Source organism: Lolium perenne, chromosome 3, assembly GCF_019359855.2.
Source record: "Lolium perenne isolate Kyuss_39 chromosome 3, Kyuss_2.0, whole genome shotgun sequence".
Classification (NCBI taxonomy): Eukaryota; Viridiplantae; Streptophyta; class Magnoliopsida; order Poales; family Poaceae; genus Lolium; species Lolium perenne.
Window position 1 is genome coordinate 200,056,475 of NC_067246.2, and position 18,622 is coordinate 200,075,096.

The 18,622-nt window shown below is 45.8% G+C and overlaps 1 protein-coding gene across 1 annotated transcript; it reads left to right on the forward strand.

The window, feature by feature from the left end:
• The first annotated feature begins 3,448 nt into the window (after positions 1 to 3,448).
• Positions 3,449 to 4,714, forward strand: LOC127343074 (MYB-like transcription factor EOBII). Its single transcript, XM_051369149.2, has 2 exons — positions 3,449 to 3,709; positions 3,836 to 4,714. Exons 1-2 carry the CDS (start codon positions 3,571 to 3,573, stop codon positions 4,342 to 4,344), a joined length of 648 nt encoding a protein of 215 aa, XP_051225109.1. The 5' UTR covers positions 3,449 to 3,570; the 3' UTR covers positions 4,345 to 4,714.
• Positions 4,715 to 18,622: the final 13,908 nt, after the last annotated feature.

The following is an 18,622-nucleotide window of genomic DNA, read 5'->3' on the forward strand; positions in this document are numbered from 1 at the left end:
GGATGGACCTGGTGCTGGTCCGGCTTGCCCGGGTGCCGCCCGGTTGACCGGGTGCTGGGCCGGCTCGGCCGGTCGAGGGCCCAGTTGACCGGCTGCTCAACCGGATTTCGCGGATGAGCTTTCTCTCTCCTGTTCTTCACGAAAACCAAGCCAAATCGACCAAATCGAAGGGAAACGATGGAATTGGAGGCTAAAAGTTGGGGAAATAGTAGATCGAGCACAACAACACCAGATCCACGGACCAAAACCACTCAAAACGCAACCAAATCACAGATCGGTCAAGAGGCAATTTGGGGCTATTTTTGGGGATTTTTTGGAAAATTTTCTAGGAACGAAATCGGGTGGGTGGGAGGTCAAATCCGCGGTAACCAAGAGCTGCTGATACCATATGATGAGGTCTAAGACCCCGTGTGTGGCCCGATCTCGCGGATTGACTTCGAAACCAAGGGGGAAGATGGGAAAACGCGAGGAACACGAAGAACACGGCGATGAACACGAGGAACTCCGAGACTCACGCACACACACACCCCGATACACCCGATGCTTACCTCCGTGGCTCGATGGACCACGCCAATAGAATCTCCGAGGAAGAGACACGCGGTAGAATTCCCCGGGGAGAGATTGGGATTGGAGAAGAAGAGCTTGGTGAGGGAGAGAGAGTATCTTGTACTAGAATCTCACTCAACAAGTTCCAAATCAACAACCAAGGTGCCTTGATTACAGAGGGATGATACCCAAGGGAGACTAAGCTCAAATTTAGGTTTGAGTTCAAAACAAGTCTAAAGAGCTAAAGGGGCGTCCTGGGGGTATTTATAGTCTTACAAGGCGTCATGGGCCGAAAAGGTAAGTTCGGGCCGAAAATATAACTTAAGTCGTGCAGGCCGGTCAGGAGGCCGGTCAGACCGGGCCTGTGACCGGGCGGTCCGGTTTCAGACCGGGCCTGGGACCGGGCGGCGACCGGACGAGGCTCCAAGTCCCCTGGATGGCGCCCGGATGTCACGAGCGCAAATTCCGGTCGCTGACCGGGCGGTCCGGTCAGGAGGCCGGTCAGACCGGGCTGTGGACCGGGTGGTCCGGTCAGGGAGCCGGTCGACCGGGTTCTGGGCCGGCCGTCCGTCTTCTCTTCCTTGCGCTCTTCGGGCGACTTCCTGTCCAGCTCCATGTCCATCTTCATGTCCATCTTCTTGTCCAGCTGCTCCTCTCCTCCCTTTGACCATGGCGTATCCTCCTCTTGGTGACCTTGATGCTCCTTGTACCTAATGACACATAACACGTCGGCATGAGGTAGCAATCCATCCAAAGGCGTACCAAGATCAAGGGTGGTGAGGAGCGAGTTCACCTCATCATGTAGTGCTTTGACTCGGGCTCGTGTCATCGGTCCACTTGGGGGACTTGTTGGTCTTGGTGTAGCGACGTCGGTGACCGGGGCTACATCACGGTGCGTCCCCTGTGGGACGGGGACGGGCTCGGGGCGCCGGACACCGTTTGGGGGCGCGCCGGACAAAAATGGGCTTTGGGGGACGCGGCTGGAACGGTTTTTTTGTCCGGCGCGCCCCAAATCCCTTTGGGGGACGCTTTGGGGGGACGCGGCTGGAGATGCTCTAAAGATGCGTTTTATTTATAGATACATCTAGAAGTGGATCATAAAAAAAGTGCACACATGAAAATGCGGTTAGGAAATTTGGATATACTTGGATGTCTCACTATTTTTATAGTTCTATAAGTAATACAGTTAAGCAGTATAGTTTTGGTTACGTATATTCCATCTATAGTGTAGCATGTGCTTACGCTGACACACACACATATCTAGCTCCTTTGAAATAATTAACACTGGTATTTAAGGAAGAAAAAAGAATCTAATTTCTTATCTATACAGCTCTAGGAGTCCTTCACGTGATTTGGCACGGCATCTTTTTTTTTCGTGATGGCTTCCTATTTTTCAAATGGATGCAAATCTCTTCCGTAACATCTGTAACGTGAAACAAAACTATATGACTCAGGATTGGTTTCGGTTAAATCTAGATCATAATTATATGGGTTACGTGTCATAAGTTTATTTCTGTACATGTATGTTGTTGTACGTAACACATATTATCTTTTAATCTGAGACGTTAAGATTAATATTATCGGTTTATATTTTATTAGCATATGTGGATGAACCTGATGCCTCGAAAAACACCCTTATTTTGCTTTTAGTATATAATAGATAGATATTTTGTTTCATTCTGTTTTAGAATTTGTTCATTGTAGTTACAAAAATATTTTGTAGTTTTTGTTAGAGTTCAAACCATATAATATAATGATGAAAAACAAGATTAAAAATACCGAATGTGTTTCATACTTTCATTATGTTTCCTTGTAAACCATGGCGTTTCATCGTGTTTCGAAATTAATGCACCGAATTTAGTTAATTTTTGACTTGTTTAAGAGATATCATCGGAAATAAAAACATATGTTCAAAAAAAATTATTTTGATATTTATTCCACCACATATAGCCCTTTCAAATCTAAGATTAAAACTAAAATGTGTGTACTAACTACTAATAGATGAGAGAGTGCTACTGGTGGTAGGGTAGGCAATGTGCTACATGCATGCAAAAGAATCACTACCAAAGTAAGAGTTTAGAAATGAAGGGTGCACAAATGCACGGGATGTCCCAGGACTTGTGCATTTCTCTCTCTCCCTCGTTCAGCTCAACCGTGGCATCTCGATCTTTCCCGAGAGCGATGAGCATCTTCGTTTCGCACCAGGAAAACGTGCCTGCAGCCGAGACTGTGATCCTTATGCAAATCCGGCATGTCGCCTAACCAGTTCCGAGCTCGATGCCGATGCCGATGGGAATCACTTCCATTTCGGGGAAGCAGCAAGCAGTGGCGAGCAGACGACGCAAGAGCGAGCCGTCCACCGCTCGCACGTGCATGACGGGAACCACTCGGCTCGTCTGTCGATCGATCCGTCGCCAAACTGAAAGCGAGAGGGCCGAGGGCGCTCGTAGGTACGTTCACTCCGATGATAAGATCCATCCTCTGGTTTGGTGGACATGGCCGGATTACAGCTGTACTACGTCTTCTTCCTCGTCACCGGCGAGTGCGTGACAGGGGAGGAGAAAAACGCGGGAACGGACTCACCTTTTCGTGGCTCATCCCGTGAGAAGGCTTGTTTACAGGACCAATCACGATTCCAGTTCTTTTTCTTCAGCTAACAACACACCATGGATTGAAGAAAAAGCAGGCTTACCTTCCTCCAAATGTTGAACATGCGCTTGCCCTCCCGAAACGGAAGCGGCTCGAAATAAAGCAGGCCTACCTTGCTCCAAACTAGGCAAGGTTGCGAGTGCTAAGCCAACAGCAAAATACTGGCACATGGATCCTACTATATACACACGTGCTGCTAGCTACAGTTGCCAGTCCAGCCCCTCGGCGAGCCTATATAAACACCGGCGATTCCGATCAATCAAAATTCAAAAGAGCGCTGCTATCCGTCGCCGTCGGTACTCGTCTCTGCTCTACTTCTCCGAGCACAACACATACTCTTCTTCAGTTCCGGAAGAAAACACCTGAGTAGCTAGGATGGCGAGGATGATGTGTGGCCGCGCCGGCGAGCCGGCGGTGCGCAAGGGCCCGTGGACGCTGGAGGAAGATCTGATCCTCGTCGGCTACATCTCCCAGCACGGGGAGGGCTCCTGGGACAACCTCGCGCGCTCTGCCGGTAAAGGCTCTCGATCATGACCAACTGATGCTTGCCAATTTTGCAACCGTTTGTACTGCATTGCTGAGGGTTAAATGCTGGAAGCTTACAAACGTTTATCTCCGTGTGACGCGTCGATTCGATCAGGTCTGAACCGGAACGGGAAGAGCTGCAGGCTGCGGTGGCTGAACTACCTCAGGCCGGGGCTGCGGCGCGGAAGCATCACGCCGGAGGAGGAGATGGTCATCCGGGAGCTCCACGCGAGGCTGGGGAACAAGTGGGCCGAGATCGCCAAGCACCTCCCCGGCCGGACCGACAACGAGGTCAAGAACTACTGGAGGACCAGGATACAAAAGAAAGCACCCAGCTGCTGCCCGGCCTCCATGGCGGTGAGCGAGGTGACGACGTCGTCTGTGTCGGCGTCGACGACGAGCCAGGCCAGCTCCACAGTGGGAGACGAGTACACGCAGACGAGCTTCGCTTACCCCGACCTGGGCTGGCCCGCCGCCGACCACCACGACGTGGCCGCCGCAACGACGCGGTTCTTGTCGGAGTTCAGCGACAACTTCTGGAGCGTCCAGGGCAACTTCTGGGAGGATCTCCCGCCTTCAGGCCCGGGGTACGAAGCAATCTCCGGCAGTGGAAGCACTATATAGACCCGGCGTACGAAGCAATCTCCGGTAGTGGAAGCACTATAGACCCGTCGCACGGCTGCAACTAGCTAGATATACAGAACGCGAGCTGTTGTTCTGTACTTGGATACTTGCTATTTTCAAACTTGGTTTTGGTAATTCGTTTTTCTGGCGAGGTGAAGCCCTCCATTTTCTGGCCTTCAGGCACTTCCTAGTTAAGCAGCTAAGCTAAAACATGGAACTGCATGTAGAACTGTAGAAGGAGAGTAGCACCTGTAACTACTTTTCTTCTGAAGCATACAATGTGCTGCTATCTGTACTGGTACAACTGTGTACTAACACTACTGCAAACGGAAATTTAACTATATATGAGCTATGGAATGTGCAAGAAGTAGTGATGTATATAACTGGTCGTATGTGGCTATGTCTGTATTGTCGAATCATTAGCTCGTGACTCATGGTTGCTCACTTGCTCCGATGAGTAAACACAGCTGGACGTACGTGGTTAGCAAATGCATGTGCACTCTTAATTTCAGACAAGCTCAATCAACGGTCTGTAACGTGCTCTAAAACCGGAAGTTTGGCGACCCCCTCGTTGCAAACCTTGTGTCCATTTTCTCGTTTCATGCTAACTAAAATCGACAGCACATGACTTCGTGCTTGCATCGAACTGTCGAAGCCTTTATCGAGAAAAAAAAATCGAACTGCCGAAGCTAGAGGCAATTGTATAAAGAGCCTTCCTACTTCGTATATGCTTACTAAGTACTTTTCTTTTTCTCAAAAAGGACGCTCGAGAAGCTACATTTCCCGTTGCTGGAATTTTCCTTTGAGAAACAATCTGACTTTCTCGATCAATTAGCCAAAGCACGTCAGATCAAATAGCGTAAAATATGTGAACAAAGAACACGATTTTCTGGAATATTCGAGGCTTCGGTGTTCGGGGACGCCGAACCCTTTTAAAAGACTATCTCCGCACGCATCATATCGATATTGTTTGCCTTCAAGAAACCATTAAGCAGGACTTCACGGACCAGGAGCTCCGCAGTCTTGAAGTTGGGGAGAAGTTCATCTGGTGATGGCTGCCGGCCACCGACACTCAGGGGGTATGCTGATGGGCTTCAGAGACAGTGCCTTTTAGGTGGGCTCAATTGGCACTGGTCGGTTCTATATCAAGGCTTCGGTTATTTGACGGGCAGATCGTTCCAGGCTTTGTTGGCACCATGCTATATCTGCTAGCTTCTTGGAGGAAATTTCCAACTACATTGCACTTGCTGAAGCCCCTCTCCTCGTGGGTGGAGACTTCAACCTCCTCAGAGATGCACAAGACAAAAACAACGATAGAATCAACTGGACCAGATTGGACTTATTCAACGAGCACATTGCAAATTGGGGTCTTAGGGAAATTCCTCGGACAGGGGCTAGATTCACTTGGACGAATAAACAATTAAATCAGGTAAGATGTGTGTTGGACAGAGTGTTCATGTCTCCGGAGCGGAGCCACGCTTCCCCCTATGCTCGCTGGTGGCGGAAACCAGTCTTGGTTCCGACCACACGCCGCTGATTTTCGACACTGGAGCAGGGACTCCTCCTAGAAGCAACTGTTTCTTCTTTGAATCTGGGTGGTTGGAAGTGGGAGACTTTCGAGAGATGCTCGAACGGTTTTGGTCGGCCCTATCCTAGAGGGTGGGTGGGCGTGATGTTGTCGACTGGTGGAATTTCATGAGTGTTGGCCTCCGACAGAATCTCCGCGGGTGGAGTGCGAATAGGGGAAAGGAGTCCAAAGCGCAGAAACAGATCCTCCTTAGCCAAATCAAGGAGCTTGATGACCGGGCAGATGACTTGGGCATTGGGCCGGAAGAATGGGCCTTCCGGTACCATCTTGAAGGACAAATGATGTCCCTTTTTCGACAAGAAGAAGAATATTGGAGACAAAAAGGCAGGGTGTGCTGGTCAACTCTTGGGGATGCCAATACGGCCTACTTTCACGCGGTCGCTAACGGAAGGCGGAGGAAGTGCAATATCTCCTCCCTTAACACGTCTGGAGGTGTTATCACGGATAAAAGGCTTATACAGGAACATGTGTACGACTTCTACCGGGAGCTGCTAGGCTCCTCGGAGCCAAGGTCCTGCTCGCTAGCTGCCTTTGCTTGGGAAGAAAGTGAACGAGTCTCTGGGGCTGAGAACGAGGACCTTATGCGCACCCTTACGGAACAGGAATTGGAAGGAATTGTCATGAGCATGAAATCAGATACGGCTCCTGGACCGGATGGGTTTCCGGTCGGGTTCTTAAAAAAAATTGGGGTTTGATCAAACATGGCATCCTACACATTCTGAATGACTTTATTCTGGGACGGATTGACGTGGCGAGGTTGAACTTCGAGGTTCTCTCTCTCATTCCGAAAGTCCCTGGGGCAGATCAGATTACACTGTTAGACCAATAACCCTCATCAACATGGTGTTCAAGATTGTTTCCAAGGTGTTTGCGGTGAAATTCGACCCAATTTCTCACAGGATCACAGTCCCAACCAAACAACATTTATCAAAGGATGATTTATCCTGGATGGGGTGCTAGCCCTTCATGAGATTGTGCACGAAGCAAAATCCAAGAAACTGGGATGCATCCTCCTTAAGCTTGACTTCGAAAAGGCGTATGACAGGGTTGATTGGGAATTACTTGTCGAAGTGCTGCTTTGCAAAGGCTTTGACCCAGGGGTGGTTCATTGCATTTCGCAACTTGTTTCCGGTGGTCAAACTGCGATATCTATCAACGGCGAGATCGACTCGTTCTTTCGCAACAAGTGGGGAGTGCGTCAAGGGGACCCTCTCTCGCCTCTGCTGTTTGACTTTATGGCCGATGCTCTGTCAGTTATTCTCACTAGAGCCAATCAGGCGGGTCACATCTCTGGGGTACTCCCACATCTCATCCCAGGGGGGATCGCCCATCTCCAATATGTTTAGGACACTCCGATCATGATTCAATATGACGACACGCAGATAGCGAATATGAAATTCTTGCTGATGTGCTTTGATGACATGTCCGGGCTAAAAATTAACTAACTCAAATCAGAAGTGATTGTTATGGGCAGCTCGAGAGATAGACAACAGAGGGTGGCTGATTGGCTCAATTGTAAGTGGAGATCCTTCCCGTTCATCTACCTAGGCCTTCCCATCTCAGACAGGAAACTAACGATGGATCAGTGGCTGTTTTTGGTCCGTAAGTTGGCTGGGAGGATTGAACCTTGGTGGGGCATGATGACCCACATGTAGGATAACGTTGCATAGAAAACAAAAAATTTCCTACCGCGAACACGCAATCCAAGCCAAGATGCAATCTAGAAGACGGTAGCAACGAGGGGTTTATCGAGTCTCACCCTTGAAGAGATTCCAAAGCCTACAAGAGGAGGCTCTTGTTGCTGCGGTAGACGTTCACTTGCCGCTTGCAAAAGCGCGTAGAAGATCTTGATCACGATCCCTCCGGCGCCACGAATGTGCAGCACCTCCGTACTCGGTCACACGTTCGGTTGTTGATGAAGACGACGTCCACCTCCCGTTCCAGCGGGCAGCGGAAGTAGTAGCTCCTCTTGAATCCGACAGCACGACGGCGTGGTGTCGGTGGCGGTGGAGAACTCCGGCGGAGCTTCGCTAAAGCACGCGGGAGCTATGGTGGAGAGGGGGTGGCTAGGGTTTGGGAGGGGGTGGCCGGCCACTTGGGGGGTGCGGCCAGGTGGTGGTCTTGAGGTGGCCGGCCCCCTCCCCTTGTCCCTCATTATATAGGTGGAAGCCCAAGGGTTGGACTACAAGTCTCCGAATAAGACCCGAACCCAAAACCTTCCATATGATAGGGAAACCTACCCAAGCTAGGACTCCCACTAGAGGTGGGAGTTCCACCTTCCATGGAGGGGGTGGCCGGCCCCCCTTGGGGAAGTCCACTTGGGACTCCTCCCCTTCTAGGGTTGGCCGGCCATGGAGGTGGAGTCCCTCCGGGACTCCACCTTCCTTGGTGGTTTCTTCCGGACTTTTCTAGAACCTTCTAGAACCTTCTGCATCATTTTAATTCACATAAAATGACATCCTATATATGAATCTTATTCTCCGGACCATTCCGGAACTCCTCGTGATGTCCGGGATCTCATCCGGGACTCCGAACAAATATTCGAACTCCATTCCATATTCAAGTTCTACCATTTCAACATCCAACTTTAAGTGTGTCACCCTACGGTTCGTGAACTATGCGGACATGGCTGAGTACTCACTCCGACCAATAACCAATAGCGGGATCTGGAGATCCATAATGGCTCCCACATATTCAACGATGACTTTAGTGATCGAATGAACCATTCACATACGATACCAATTCCCTTTGTCACGCGATATTTTACTTGTCTGAGGTTTGATCTTCGGTATCACTCTATACCTTGTTCAACCTCGTCTCCTGACAAGTACTCTTTACTCGTACCGTGGTATGTGGTCTCTTATGAACTTATTCATATGCTTGCAAGACATTAGACGACATTCCACCGAGAGGGCCCAGAGTATATCTATCCATCATCGGGATGGACAAATCCCACTGTTGATCCATATGCCTCAACTCATACTTTCCGGATACTTAATCCCACCTTTATAACCACCCATTTACGCAGTGGCGTTTGGTGTAATCAAAGTACCTTTCTGGTATAAGTGATTTACATGATCTCATGGTCATAAGGACTAGGTAACTATGTATCGAAAGCTTATAGCAAATAACTTAATGACGAGATCTTATGCTACGCTTAATTGGGTGTGTCCATTACATCATTCATATAATGATATAACCTTGTTATTAATAACATCCAATGTTCATGATTATGAAACTAATCATCCATTAATCAACAAGCTACTTTAGAGGCATACTAGGGACTCTTTGTTTGTCTACATATCACACATGTACTAATGTTTCGGTTAATACAATTATAGCATGACATATAAACATTTATCATAAACATAGAGATATAAATAATAACCACTTTATTATTGCCTCTAGGGCATATCTCCTTCAGTCTCCCACTTGCACTAGAGTCAATAATCTAGATTACATTGTAATATACCTAACACCCATGGCATTCGGGTGTTGGTCATGCTTTGCCCTAGGGAGAGCTGTTGTCAACGGATCGCTACATTCGGATCGTTGTGTACTTTGCAAATCTTTACTTCTCCATCTTCGATGTACTCGCGAATCGAGTGGTAACGCAGCTTGATATGCTTCAGCCTCTTGTGTGACCTTGGCTCTTGTGCATTGGCGATGGCACCCATGTTATCACAGTAAATGATTAATGGGTCCAATGCACTAGGAACCACACCGAGCTCTACAATGAACCTCTTCATCCATACCGCTTCTGATGAAGCCTCTGAAGCCGCTTATGTACTCGATTCTCGTTGAAGACTTCGCCACCGTGCACCGCTTCGAGCTTGCCCAGCCATCGCAGCACCATTCAATATAAACACGTACCTGCATCGTGACTTAGAGTCATCGGGATCGGTGTTCCAACTTGCATCGGTGTAACCACTTACAACGAGCTCTTGGTCACCTCCATAACAAAGAAACATATCCTTAGTTCTTTTCAAGTACTTTAGGATATTCTTGATCGCTGTCCGATGTTCCATTCTGGATCACTTTGATATCTGCTAGTCAAACTAACGACATATGCTATATCCGGTCTAGTACATAGCATGGCATACATGATAGATCCCATCGCCGAGGCATAGGGGATATTACTCATCCTTTCTCTTTCTTCTGCCGTAGCTGGTCCTTGAGTCTTACTCAAGACCTTGCCTGGTAACATAGGTAAGAACCCTTTCTTACTTTCGTCCATTCTAAACTTCTTTAGAATCTTGTCCAGATATGTACTCTGTGGTAGCCCTATTAGGCGTCTTGATCTATCTCTATAAATCTTGATGCCTAATATATACGATGCTTTACCAAGGTCTTTCATTGAAAAACTATTATTCAAATAACCTTTAACACTGCTTAATAGTTCTATATCATTCCCGATCAATAATATGTCATCTACATATAATATCAGGAATGCTACAGAGTTCCCACTCACTTTCTTGTAAATACAGGCCTCTCCATGACACTGTATAAACCCGAAGTCTTTGATCACCTTATCAAAGCGTCGGTTCCAACTTCTTGATGCTTGCTTCAGTCCATAGATTGAACGCTGAAGTTTGCATACTTTGTCAGCATTTTTAGGATCGACAAAACCTTTGGGTTGTACCATATACAACTCTTCCTCAATGTCTCCATTAAGGATCGCCGTTTTGACATCTATCTGCCAAATCTCATAATCGAAAAATGCAGCTATTGCTAACAAAATCCTCACAGATTTTAGCTTCGCTACAGGTGAGAAAGTCTCATCGTAGTCAACTCCTTGAATTTGTCGGAAACCCTTTGCGACAAGTCGAGCTTTATAGACAGTAATATTACCATCAGCATCTGTTTTTCTCTTGAAGATCCATTTATTCTCAAAAGCCTTTCGGTTATCAGGTAAGTCTACCAAAGTCCATACTTTGTTATCATACATGGATCCCATTTCGGATTTCATGGCTTCTTGCCATTTGTTGGAATCTGGGCTCATCATCGCTTCTTCATACGTCGCAGGGTCCTCATCATTGTTATCCACAATCATGACATTTAGACAAGGATCATACCAATCAGGAGTGGCATGCTCCCTTGTCGATCTGCGAGGTTCAGTAGTTTCCTCGTTCGAAGTTTCATGATCATTATCATTAGCTTCCTCTGTTGCCGGTGTAGGCGGTACAGGTACAACTTCCGGTACTGCGCTACTCTGATCAACGAGTATAGATTCATCAATCTCATCGAGTTCTACTTTTCTTCCAGTCACTTCTTTAGTGAGAAATTCTTTCTCAAGAAAGGTTCCGTTCTTAGCAACAAAGATTTTGCCTTCGGATCTGTGATAGAAAGTGTACCCTATAGTTTCCTTAGGGTATCCTATGAAGACACATTTCTCTGCTTTGGGTTCTAGCTTGTCCGGTTGTAACTTCTTTACATAGGCTTCGCAACCCCAAACTTTCAGGAACGACAGCTTAGGTTTCTTATTAAACCATAATTCATACGGTGTCGTTTCTACGGATTTTGATGGTGCTCTATTTAAAGTGAATGCGGCTGTCTCTAATGCATAACTCCAAAATGATAACGGCAAATCAGTAAGAGACATCATAGAACGAACCATATCTAAGAGAGTTCGATTACGACGTTCGGACACACCGTTTCGTTGAGGTGTTCCCGGCGGTGTCAATTGTGAAAGTATTCCGCATTTTAAATGCATGCCAAACTCATAACTCAGATATTCACCTCCACGATCAGATCGTAGAAATTTAATCTTCTTGTTACGTTGATTTTGTACTTCACTTTGAAATTCCTTAAACTTCTCGAAAGTTTCGTATTTATGTTTCATGAAATAGATATACCCATATCTACTCAGATCATCTGTGAAGGTTAGAACATAACGATAACCACCGCGCGATGCTACGCTCATTGGTCCGCATACATCAGTATGTATGATTTCCAATAGGTCAGTAGCTCGCTCCATCATACCAGAAAATGGAGTCTTAGTCATTTTACCCATTAGACATGCTTCGCATCTATCAAGTGACTCAAAATCAAGTGATTCAAGTAATCCATCGGTATGGAGTTTCTTCATGCGTTTCACTCCAATATGACCAAGACGACAGTGCCACATATAAGTAGAATTATCATTCAATTTAATTCGCTTAGCATCAATGTTATGTATATGCGTATCACTACTATCGAGATCTAATAGAAATAAGCCATTCTTTTCTGGTGCTCGACCATAAAAGATATTATTCATAAAAATAGAACAACCATTATTCTCAGACTTGAATGAATAACCGTCTTGCATTAAACAAGATCCAGATATAATGTTCATGCTCAACGCGGGTACAAAATAACAATTATTTAGGCTTAAAACTAATCCCGAAGGTAGATGTAGAGGAAGTGTGCCGACAGTGATCACATCGACTTTGGATCTGTTTCCAACGCGCATCGTCACTTCATCTTTCAGTAGTCTTCGTTTATTCTTTAGTTCCTGTTTCGAGTTACAAATATGAGCAACCGAACCAGTATCAAATACCCAGGTACTAGAACGAGAACTAGTGAGATAAACATCTATAACATGTATATCATATATACCTTCTTTCTTCTTCTTGACAAGGCCGCTCTTCAGATCAGCCAGATACTTGGAGCAATTACGCTTCCAGTGTCCCTTCTCCTTGCGATAATAGCACTCAAGATCGGGCTTAGGGCCGTTCTTAGGTTTCATAGGAGGCGTGGCAGCTTTCTTGCCACCCTTCTTGAATTTTCCCTTAGACTTGCCCTGTTTCTTGAAACTGGTGGTCTTGTTGACCATCAACACTTGGTGCTCTTTCTTGATCTCAATCTCAGCAGCTTTTAGCATGCCAAAGAGTTCAGGTAACTCCTTGTTCATGTTCTGCATATTGTAGTTCATCACAAAGTTCTTGTAACTTGGTGGCAGTGATTGAAGGACACGATTAATCCCCAGTCTGTTAGGAATCACTATTCCCAAGTCACTGAGTTTCTTCGCATGCCCGGTCATGGCGAGCATGTGCTCACTAACGGAGCTGCCTTCTTCCATCATGCAGTTGAAGAATTGTTTCGATGCTTCATAGCATTCCACGGCCGCATGAGTCTCAAAAATAGCTTTCAGCTCTTTCATCAACTCATGAGGATCGTGGTGCTCAAAACGTTTTTGAAGATCGGATTCCAGACTGCACAGGATGGCACACTGAACTTGAGAGTACCGAATTTTCCGAGTCTCGTAAACAGCTTTTACTTCATCGGTTTCAGTTTGCAGGGAGGGTCACCTAGCGGTGCATCAAGCACATATTGCAGATTTCCGCCAGAGAGGAAGATCCTCACATGACGGAACCAGTCGGTGAAGTTGCTACCGTTGCTCTTAAGTTTTTCTTTCTCTAGGAACTGGTTAAAATTGATTGGGGACGCCATCTCTACAACATATATTTGCAAAAGTTTAGACTAAGTTTATGACAAATTGAGTTCAAATTTTAATTCAACATAATTAAAAATCTAGGTGAACTCCCACTCAAAACAATATCCCTCGCATTGTCTTAGTGATCACACGAACCAAATCCATCGCACCTATGTCCGATCATCACGAGACAAGGTGTGATTTCAATGGCGAACACTCAAAGTGTTCATCATATCAACTATATGATTCATGCTCTACCTTTCGGTATCACGTGTTCCGAGACCATGTCTGTACATGCTAGGCTCGTCAAGGCCACCTTAGTATCCGCATGTGCAAAACTGTCTTGCACCCGTTGTATGCACTTGTTGATTCTATCACACCCGATCATCACGAGATGCTTCGAAACGACAAGTCTTGGCAACGGTGCTACTAAGGATGAACACTTTATTATCTTGAGATTTTAGTGAGGGATCATCTTATAATGCTACCGTCGCGATCTAAGCAAAATAAGATGCATAAAAGGATTAACATCACATGCAGTTCATATGTGATATGATATGGCCCTTTTGTCTTTGCGCCTTTGATCTTCATCTCCGAAGCACGAACATGATCTCCATCATCTTCGGGCATGATCTCCATCATCGTCGGCGAAGCGTCAAGGTCAATGGCGCCGTCTTCATGATTGTCCTCCATGTAGCAACTATTACAACTACTTTGAAATACTACTCAACATGAAATTTAAAGACAACCATAAGGCTCCTGCCGGTTGCCACAATACAATAATGATCATCTCATACATATTCATCATCACATTATGGCCATATCACATCACCAAACCCTGCAAAAACAAGTTAGACGTCTCTAATTTGGTTTGCATATTTTACGTGGTTTAGGGTTTTCGAGAGAGATCTAATCTACCTACGAACATGAACCACAACGTTGATACTAATGTTTTCAATAGAAGAGTAAATTGAATCTTCACTATAGTAGGAGAGACAGACACCCGCAAAACCTCTTATGCAATACAAGTTGCATGTCGAACGAGGAACAAGTCTCATGAACGCGGCCATGTAAAGTTAGTCCGAGCCGCTTCATCCCACTATGCCACAAAGATGCAAAGTACTCAAACTAAAGATAACAAGAGCATCAACGCCCATAAAACCATTGTGTTCTACTCGTGCAACCATCTATGCATAGACACGGCTCTGATACCACTGTAGGATAACGTTGCATAGAAAACAAAAAATTTCCTACCGCGAACACGCAATACAAGCCAAGATGCAATCTAGAAGACGGTAGCAACGAGGGGTTTATCGAGTCTCACCCTTGAAGAGATTCCAAAGCCTACAAGAGGAGGCTCTTGTTGCTGCGGTAGACGTTCACTTGCCGCTTGCAAAAGCGCGTAGAAGATCTTGATCACGATCCCTCCGGCGCCACGAACGGGCAGCACCTCCGTTCTCGGTCACACGTTCGGTTGTTGATGAAGACGACGTCCACCTCCCGTTCCAGCGGGCAGCGGAAGTAGTAGCTCCTCTTGAATCCGACAGCACGATGGCGTGGTGTCGGTGGCGGTGGAGAACTCCGGCGGAGCTTCGCTAAAGCACGCGGGAGCTATGGAGGAGAGGGGGGCGGCTAGGGTTTGGGAGGGGGTGGCCGGCCACTTGGGGGGTGCGGCCAGGTGGTGGTCTTGAGGTGGCCGGCCCCCTCCCCTTGTCCCTCATTATATAGGTGGAAGCCCCAAGGGTTGGACTACAAGTCTCCGAATAAGACCCGAACCCAAAACCTTCCATATGATAGGGAAACCTACCCAAGCTAGGACTCCCACTAGAGGTGGGAGTTCCACCTTCCATGGAGGGGGTGGCCGGCCCCCCTTGGGGAAGTCCACTTGGGACTCCTCCCCTTCTAGGGTTGGCTGGCCATGGAGGTGGAGTCCCTCCGGGACTCCACCTTCCTTGGTGGTTTCTTCCGGACTTTTCTAGAACCTTTTAGAACCTTCCATAGAACCTTCCGCATCATTTTAATTCACATAAAATGACATCCTATATATGTATCTTATTCTCCGGACCATTCCGGAACTCCTCGTGATGTCCGGGATCTCATCCGGGACTCCAAACAAATATTCGAACTCCATTCCATATTCAAGTTCTACCATTTCAACATCCAACTTTAAGTGTGTCACCCTACGGTTCGTGAACTATGCGGACATGGCCGAGTACTCACTCCGACCAATAACCAATAGCGGGATCTGGAGATCCATAATGGCTCCCACATATTCAACGATGACTTTAGTGATCGAATGAACCATTCACATACGATACCAATTCCCTTTGTCACGCGATATTTTACTTGTCCGAGGTTTGATCTTCGGTATCACTCTATACCTTGTTCAACTTCGTCTCCTGACAAGTACTCTTTACTCGTACCGTGGTATGTGGTCTCTTATGAACTTATTCATATGCTTGCAAGACATTAGACGACATTCCACCGAGAGGGCCCAGAGTATATCTATCCGTCATCGGGATGGACAAATCCCACTGTTGATCCATATGCCTCAACTCATACTTTCCGGATACTTAATCCCACCTTTATAACCACCCATTTACGCAGTGGCATTTGGTGTAATCAAAGTACCTTTCCGGTATAAGTGATTTACATGATCTCATGGTCATAAGGACTAGGTAACTATGTATCGAAAGCTTATAGCAAATAACTTAATGACGAGATCTTATGCTACGCTTAATTGGGTGTGTCCATTACATCATTCATATAATGATATAACCTTGTTATTAATAACATTCAATGTTCATGATTATGAAACTAATCATCCATTAATCAACAAGCTAGTTTAGAGGCATACTAGGGACTCTTTGTTTGTCTACATATCACACATGTACTAATGTTTCGGTTAATACAATTATAGCATGACATATAAACATTTATCATAAACATAGAGATATAAATAATAACCACTTTATTATTGCCTCTAGGGCATATCTCCTTCACCACAAGTATAGGGGATCGCAACAGTCTTCGAGGGAAGTAAAACCCAATTTATTGATTCGACACAAGGGGTGCCAAAGAATATTTGTAAGCCTTAACAGCGGAGTTGTCAATTCAGCTGCACCTGGAAACAGACTTGCTCGCAATAGTTTATCAGCAACAATAATTTTATAGCAGTAGCAGTAGTGAAATATAAGCAGCAGTGTAATAAAGACAGCAGTAGTGATTATAGTAAACAGCAGGATTAAAATACTGTAGGCATAGGGATGGATGAACGGCGCTGCATGGATAAGATAACTCATGTAATAATCAAGACTAGGCATTTGTAGATAATAATAAAACAATATCCAAGTACTAAATAACCATAGGCATGTGTTCCGTATATAGTCGTACGTGCTCGCAATGAGAAACTTGCACAACATCTTTTGTCCTACCAGCCGGTGGCAGCCGGGCCTCTAGGGAAACTACTGGTAATTAAGGTACTCCTTTTAATAGAGTACCGGAGCAAAGCATTAACACTCCGTGAACACATGTGATCCTCATATCACAGCCTTCCCCTCCGGTTGTCCCAATTTCTGTCACTTTGGGGCCTCGGGTTCCGGACAGCAATATGTGTATACAACTTGCAGGTAAGATCATAAAACAATGAATATCATCATGAATCAATAACATGTTCAGATCTGAAATCATGGCACTCGGGCCCTAGTGACAAGCATTAAGCATAACAAGTTGCAACAATATCATAAAAGTACAAACAACGGATACTAGGCACCATGCCCTAACAATCTTATGGCTATTACATGAACAATCTCATCCAATCCCTACCATCCACTTCAGCCTACAGCGGGGGAATTACTCACACATGGAGGGGGGAAGCATGGATGATTGATGGAGAGGCGTCAGTGGCGATGATATCCTCCAATTCCCCGTCCCGGCAGGGTGCGGAGTTTCTGATCCCAAGATTGGGTTCTGCGACGGCGGCGGAGTTCTGGATGTCTTCTGGAAAATTGGTCGAACCCCCGTGCGTTTTTAGGTCAAGGGCTTTAAGTAGTCCAGAGGGGAGCGTCGGGGGCTGGCCGAGGCGGCGCCACCATAGGGAGGCACGGCCCAGGGGCCCACCGCGCCGCCATGTGGTGTGCGCACCTCGTGGCCCCCCTCCGTCTCGTCTTCTGGCTCCGTAAGTCTTCTGTGAAAATAGGCCCATTGCAATTATTTCTGGGGATTTTCCTGAAAGTTGATTTTCTGCACAAAAATAAGACACCAGGGCGATTCTGCTGAAAACAACGTTAATCCATGTTAGTTGTATCCAAAATACACAAATTAGAGACAAAATAATAAAAAAAGTGTTCGGGAAAGTAGATACGTTTTGGACGTATCAACTCCCCCAAGCTTAGCTTATTGCTTGTCCTCAAGCAATTTAGTTAACAACTGAGTGCGATAAAAGAACTTTCACGAACACATTTGCTCATATGATGTAAATATTCTCATTATATGGACAAGTACTTGGGCAATTTATGATAAGATAAATGCAAATAAAGTCATCTAATAGTTATGTCAATCATGAAAAAGATACCAACAAATTAATAATAAGCATCATGAAACATGTCTATTAGCAGGATTGCAATGCTCATAAAAAGATATGATAAAGTGGTATCTCGCTTGCCTGTATTTGTACAGCAAAACATAAATGCCCAGGCACCTCTAAATTTTATGGAAAGACTAGAAGTAAAGATTATCAAAGATAAAAGCATCAAAGTTGTACCACAGTTAACCATATTCTGGGACAAACATATTACACTAAGAATGACAATTATGCTCTCAAGAAGGTGCTCAAAGAAAGGATGGTGACTCAACATAAAAGTAAAAGATTGACCCTTCGTAGAGGGAAGCAGGGATTAACATGTGCTAGAGCTTTTCATTTTTAAAACAAAAGTAAAGTTGTTTTGAGAGGTGTTTGTTGTTGTCAACGAATGGTAGTGAGCACTCTAACTACCTCGTCAACCAGACTTTCAAGAGCAGCTCCCATGAAGGATGTTATCTCTACCAGCAAGGTAAATCATCCCTCTTCTCTTTTATTTACACATGTACTTTAGTTTCATTATGGAGGGCACTCCTCCCAACCTTTGCTTACACAAGCCATGGCTAACCGAATCCTCGGGTGCCTTCCAACATTCACATACAATGGAGGAGTGTCTATTTGCAAATTAAGTTGCTTACTGATAAATCAGGGCAAAACATGTGAAGAGAATTATCGATGAAAGTTAATTAATTGGGGC

Coding starts and splice junctions, on each gene's coding strand:
- LOC127343074 (XM_051369149.2), top strand. CDS start 3,571: ATGGCGAGGATGATGTGTGGCCGCGCCGGCGAGCCGGCGGTGCGCAAG. Junction 3,710..3,835: donor CAACCTCGCGCGCTCTGCCG/GTAAAGGCTCTC, acceptor CGATTCGATCAG/GTCTGAACCGGAACGGGAAG.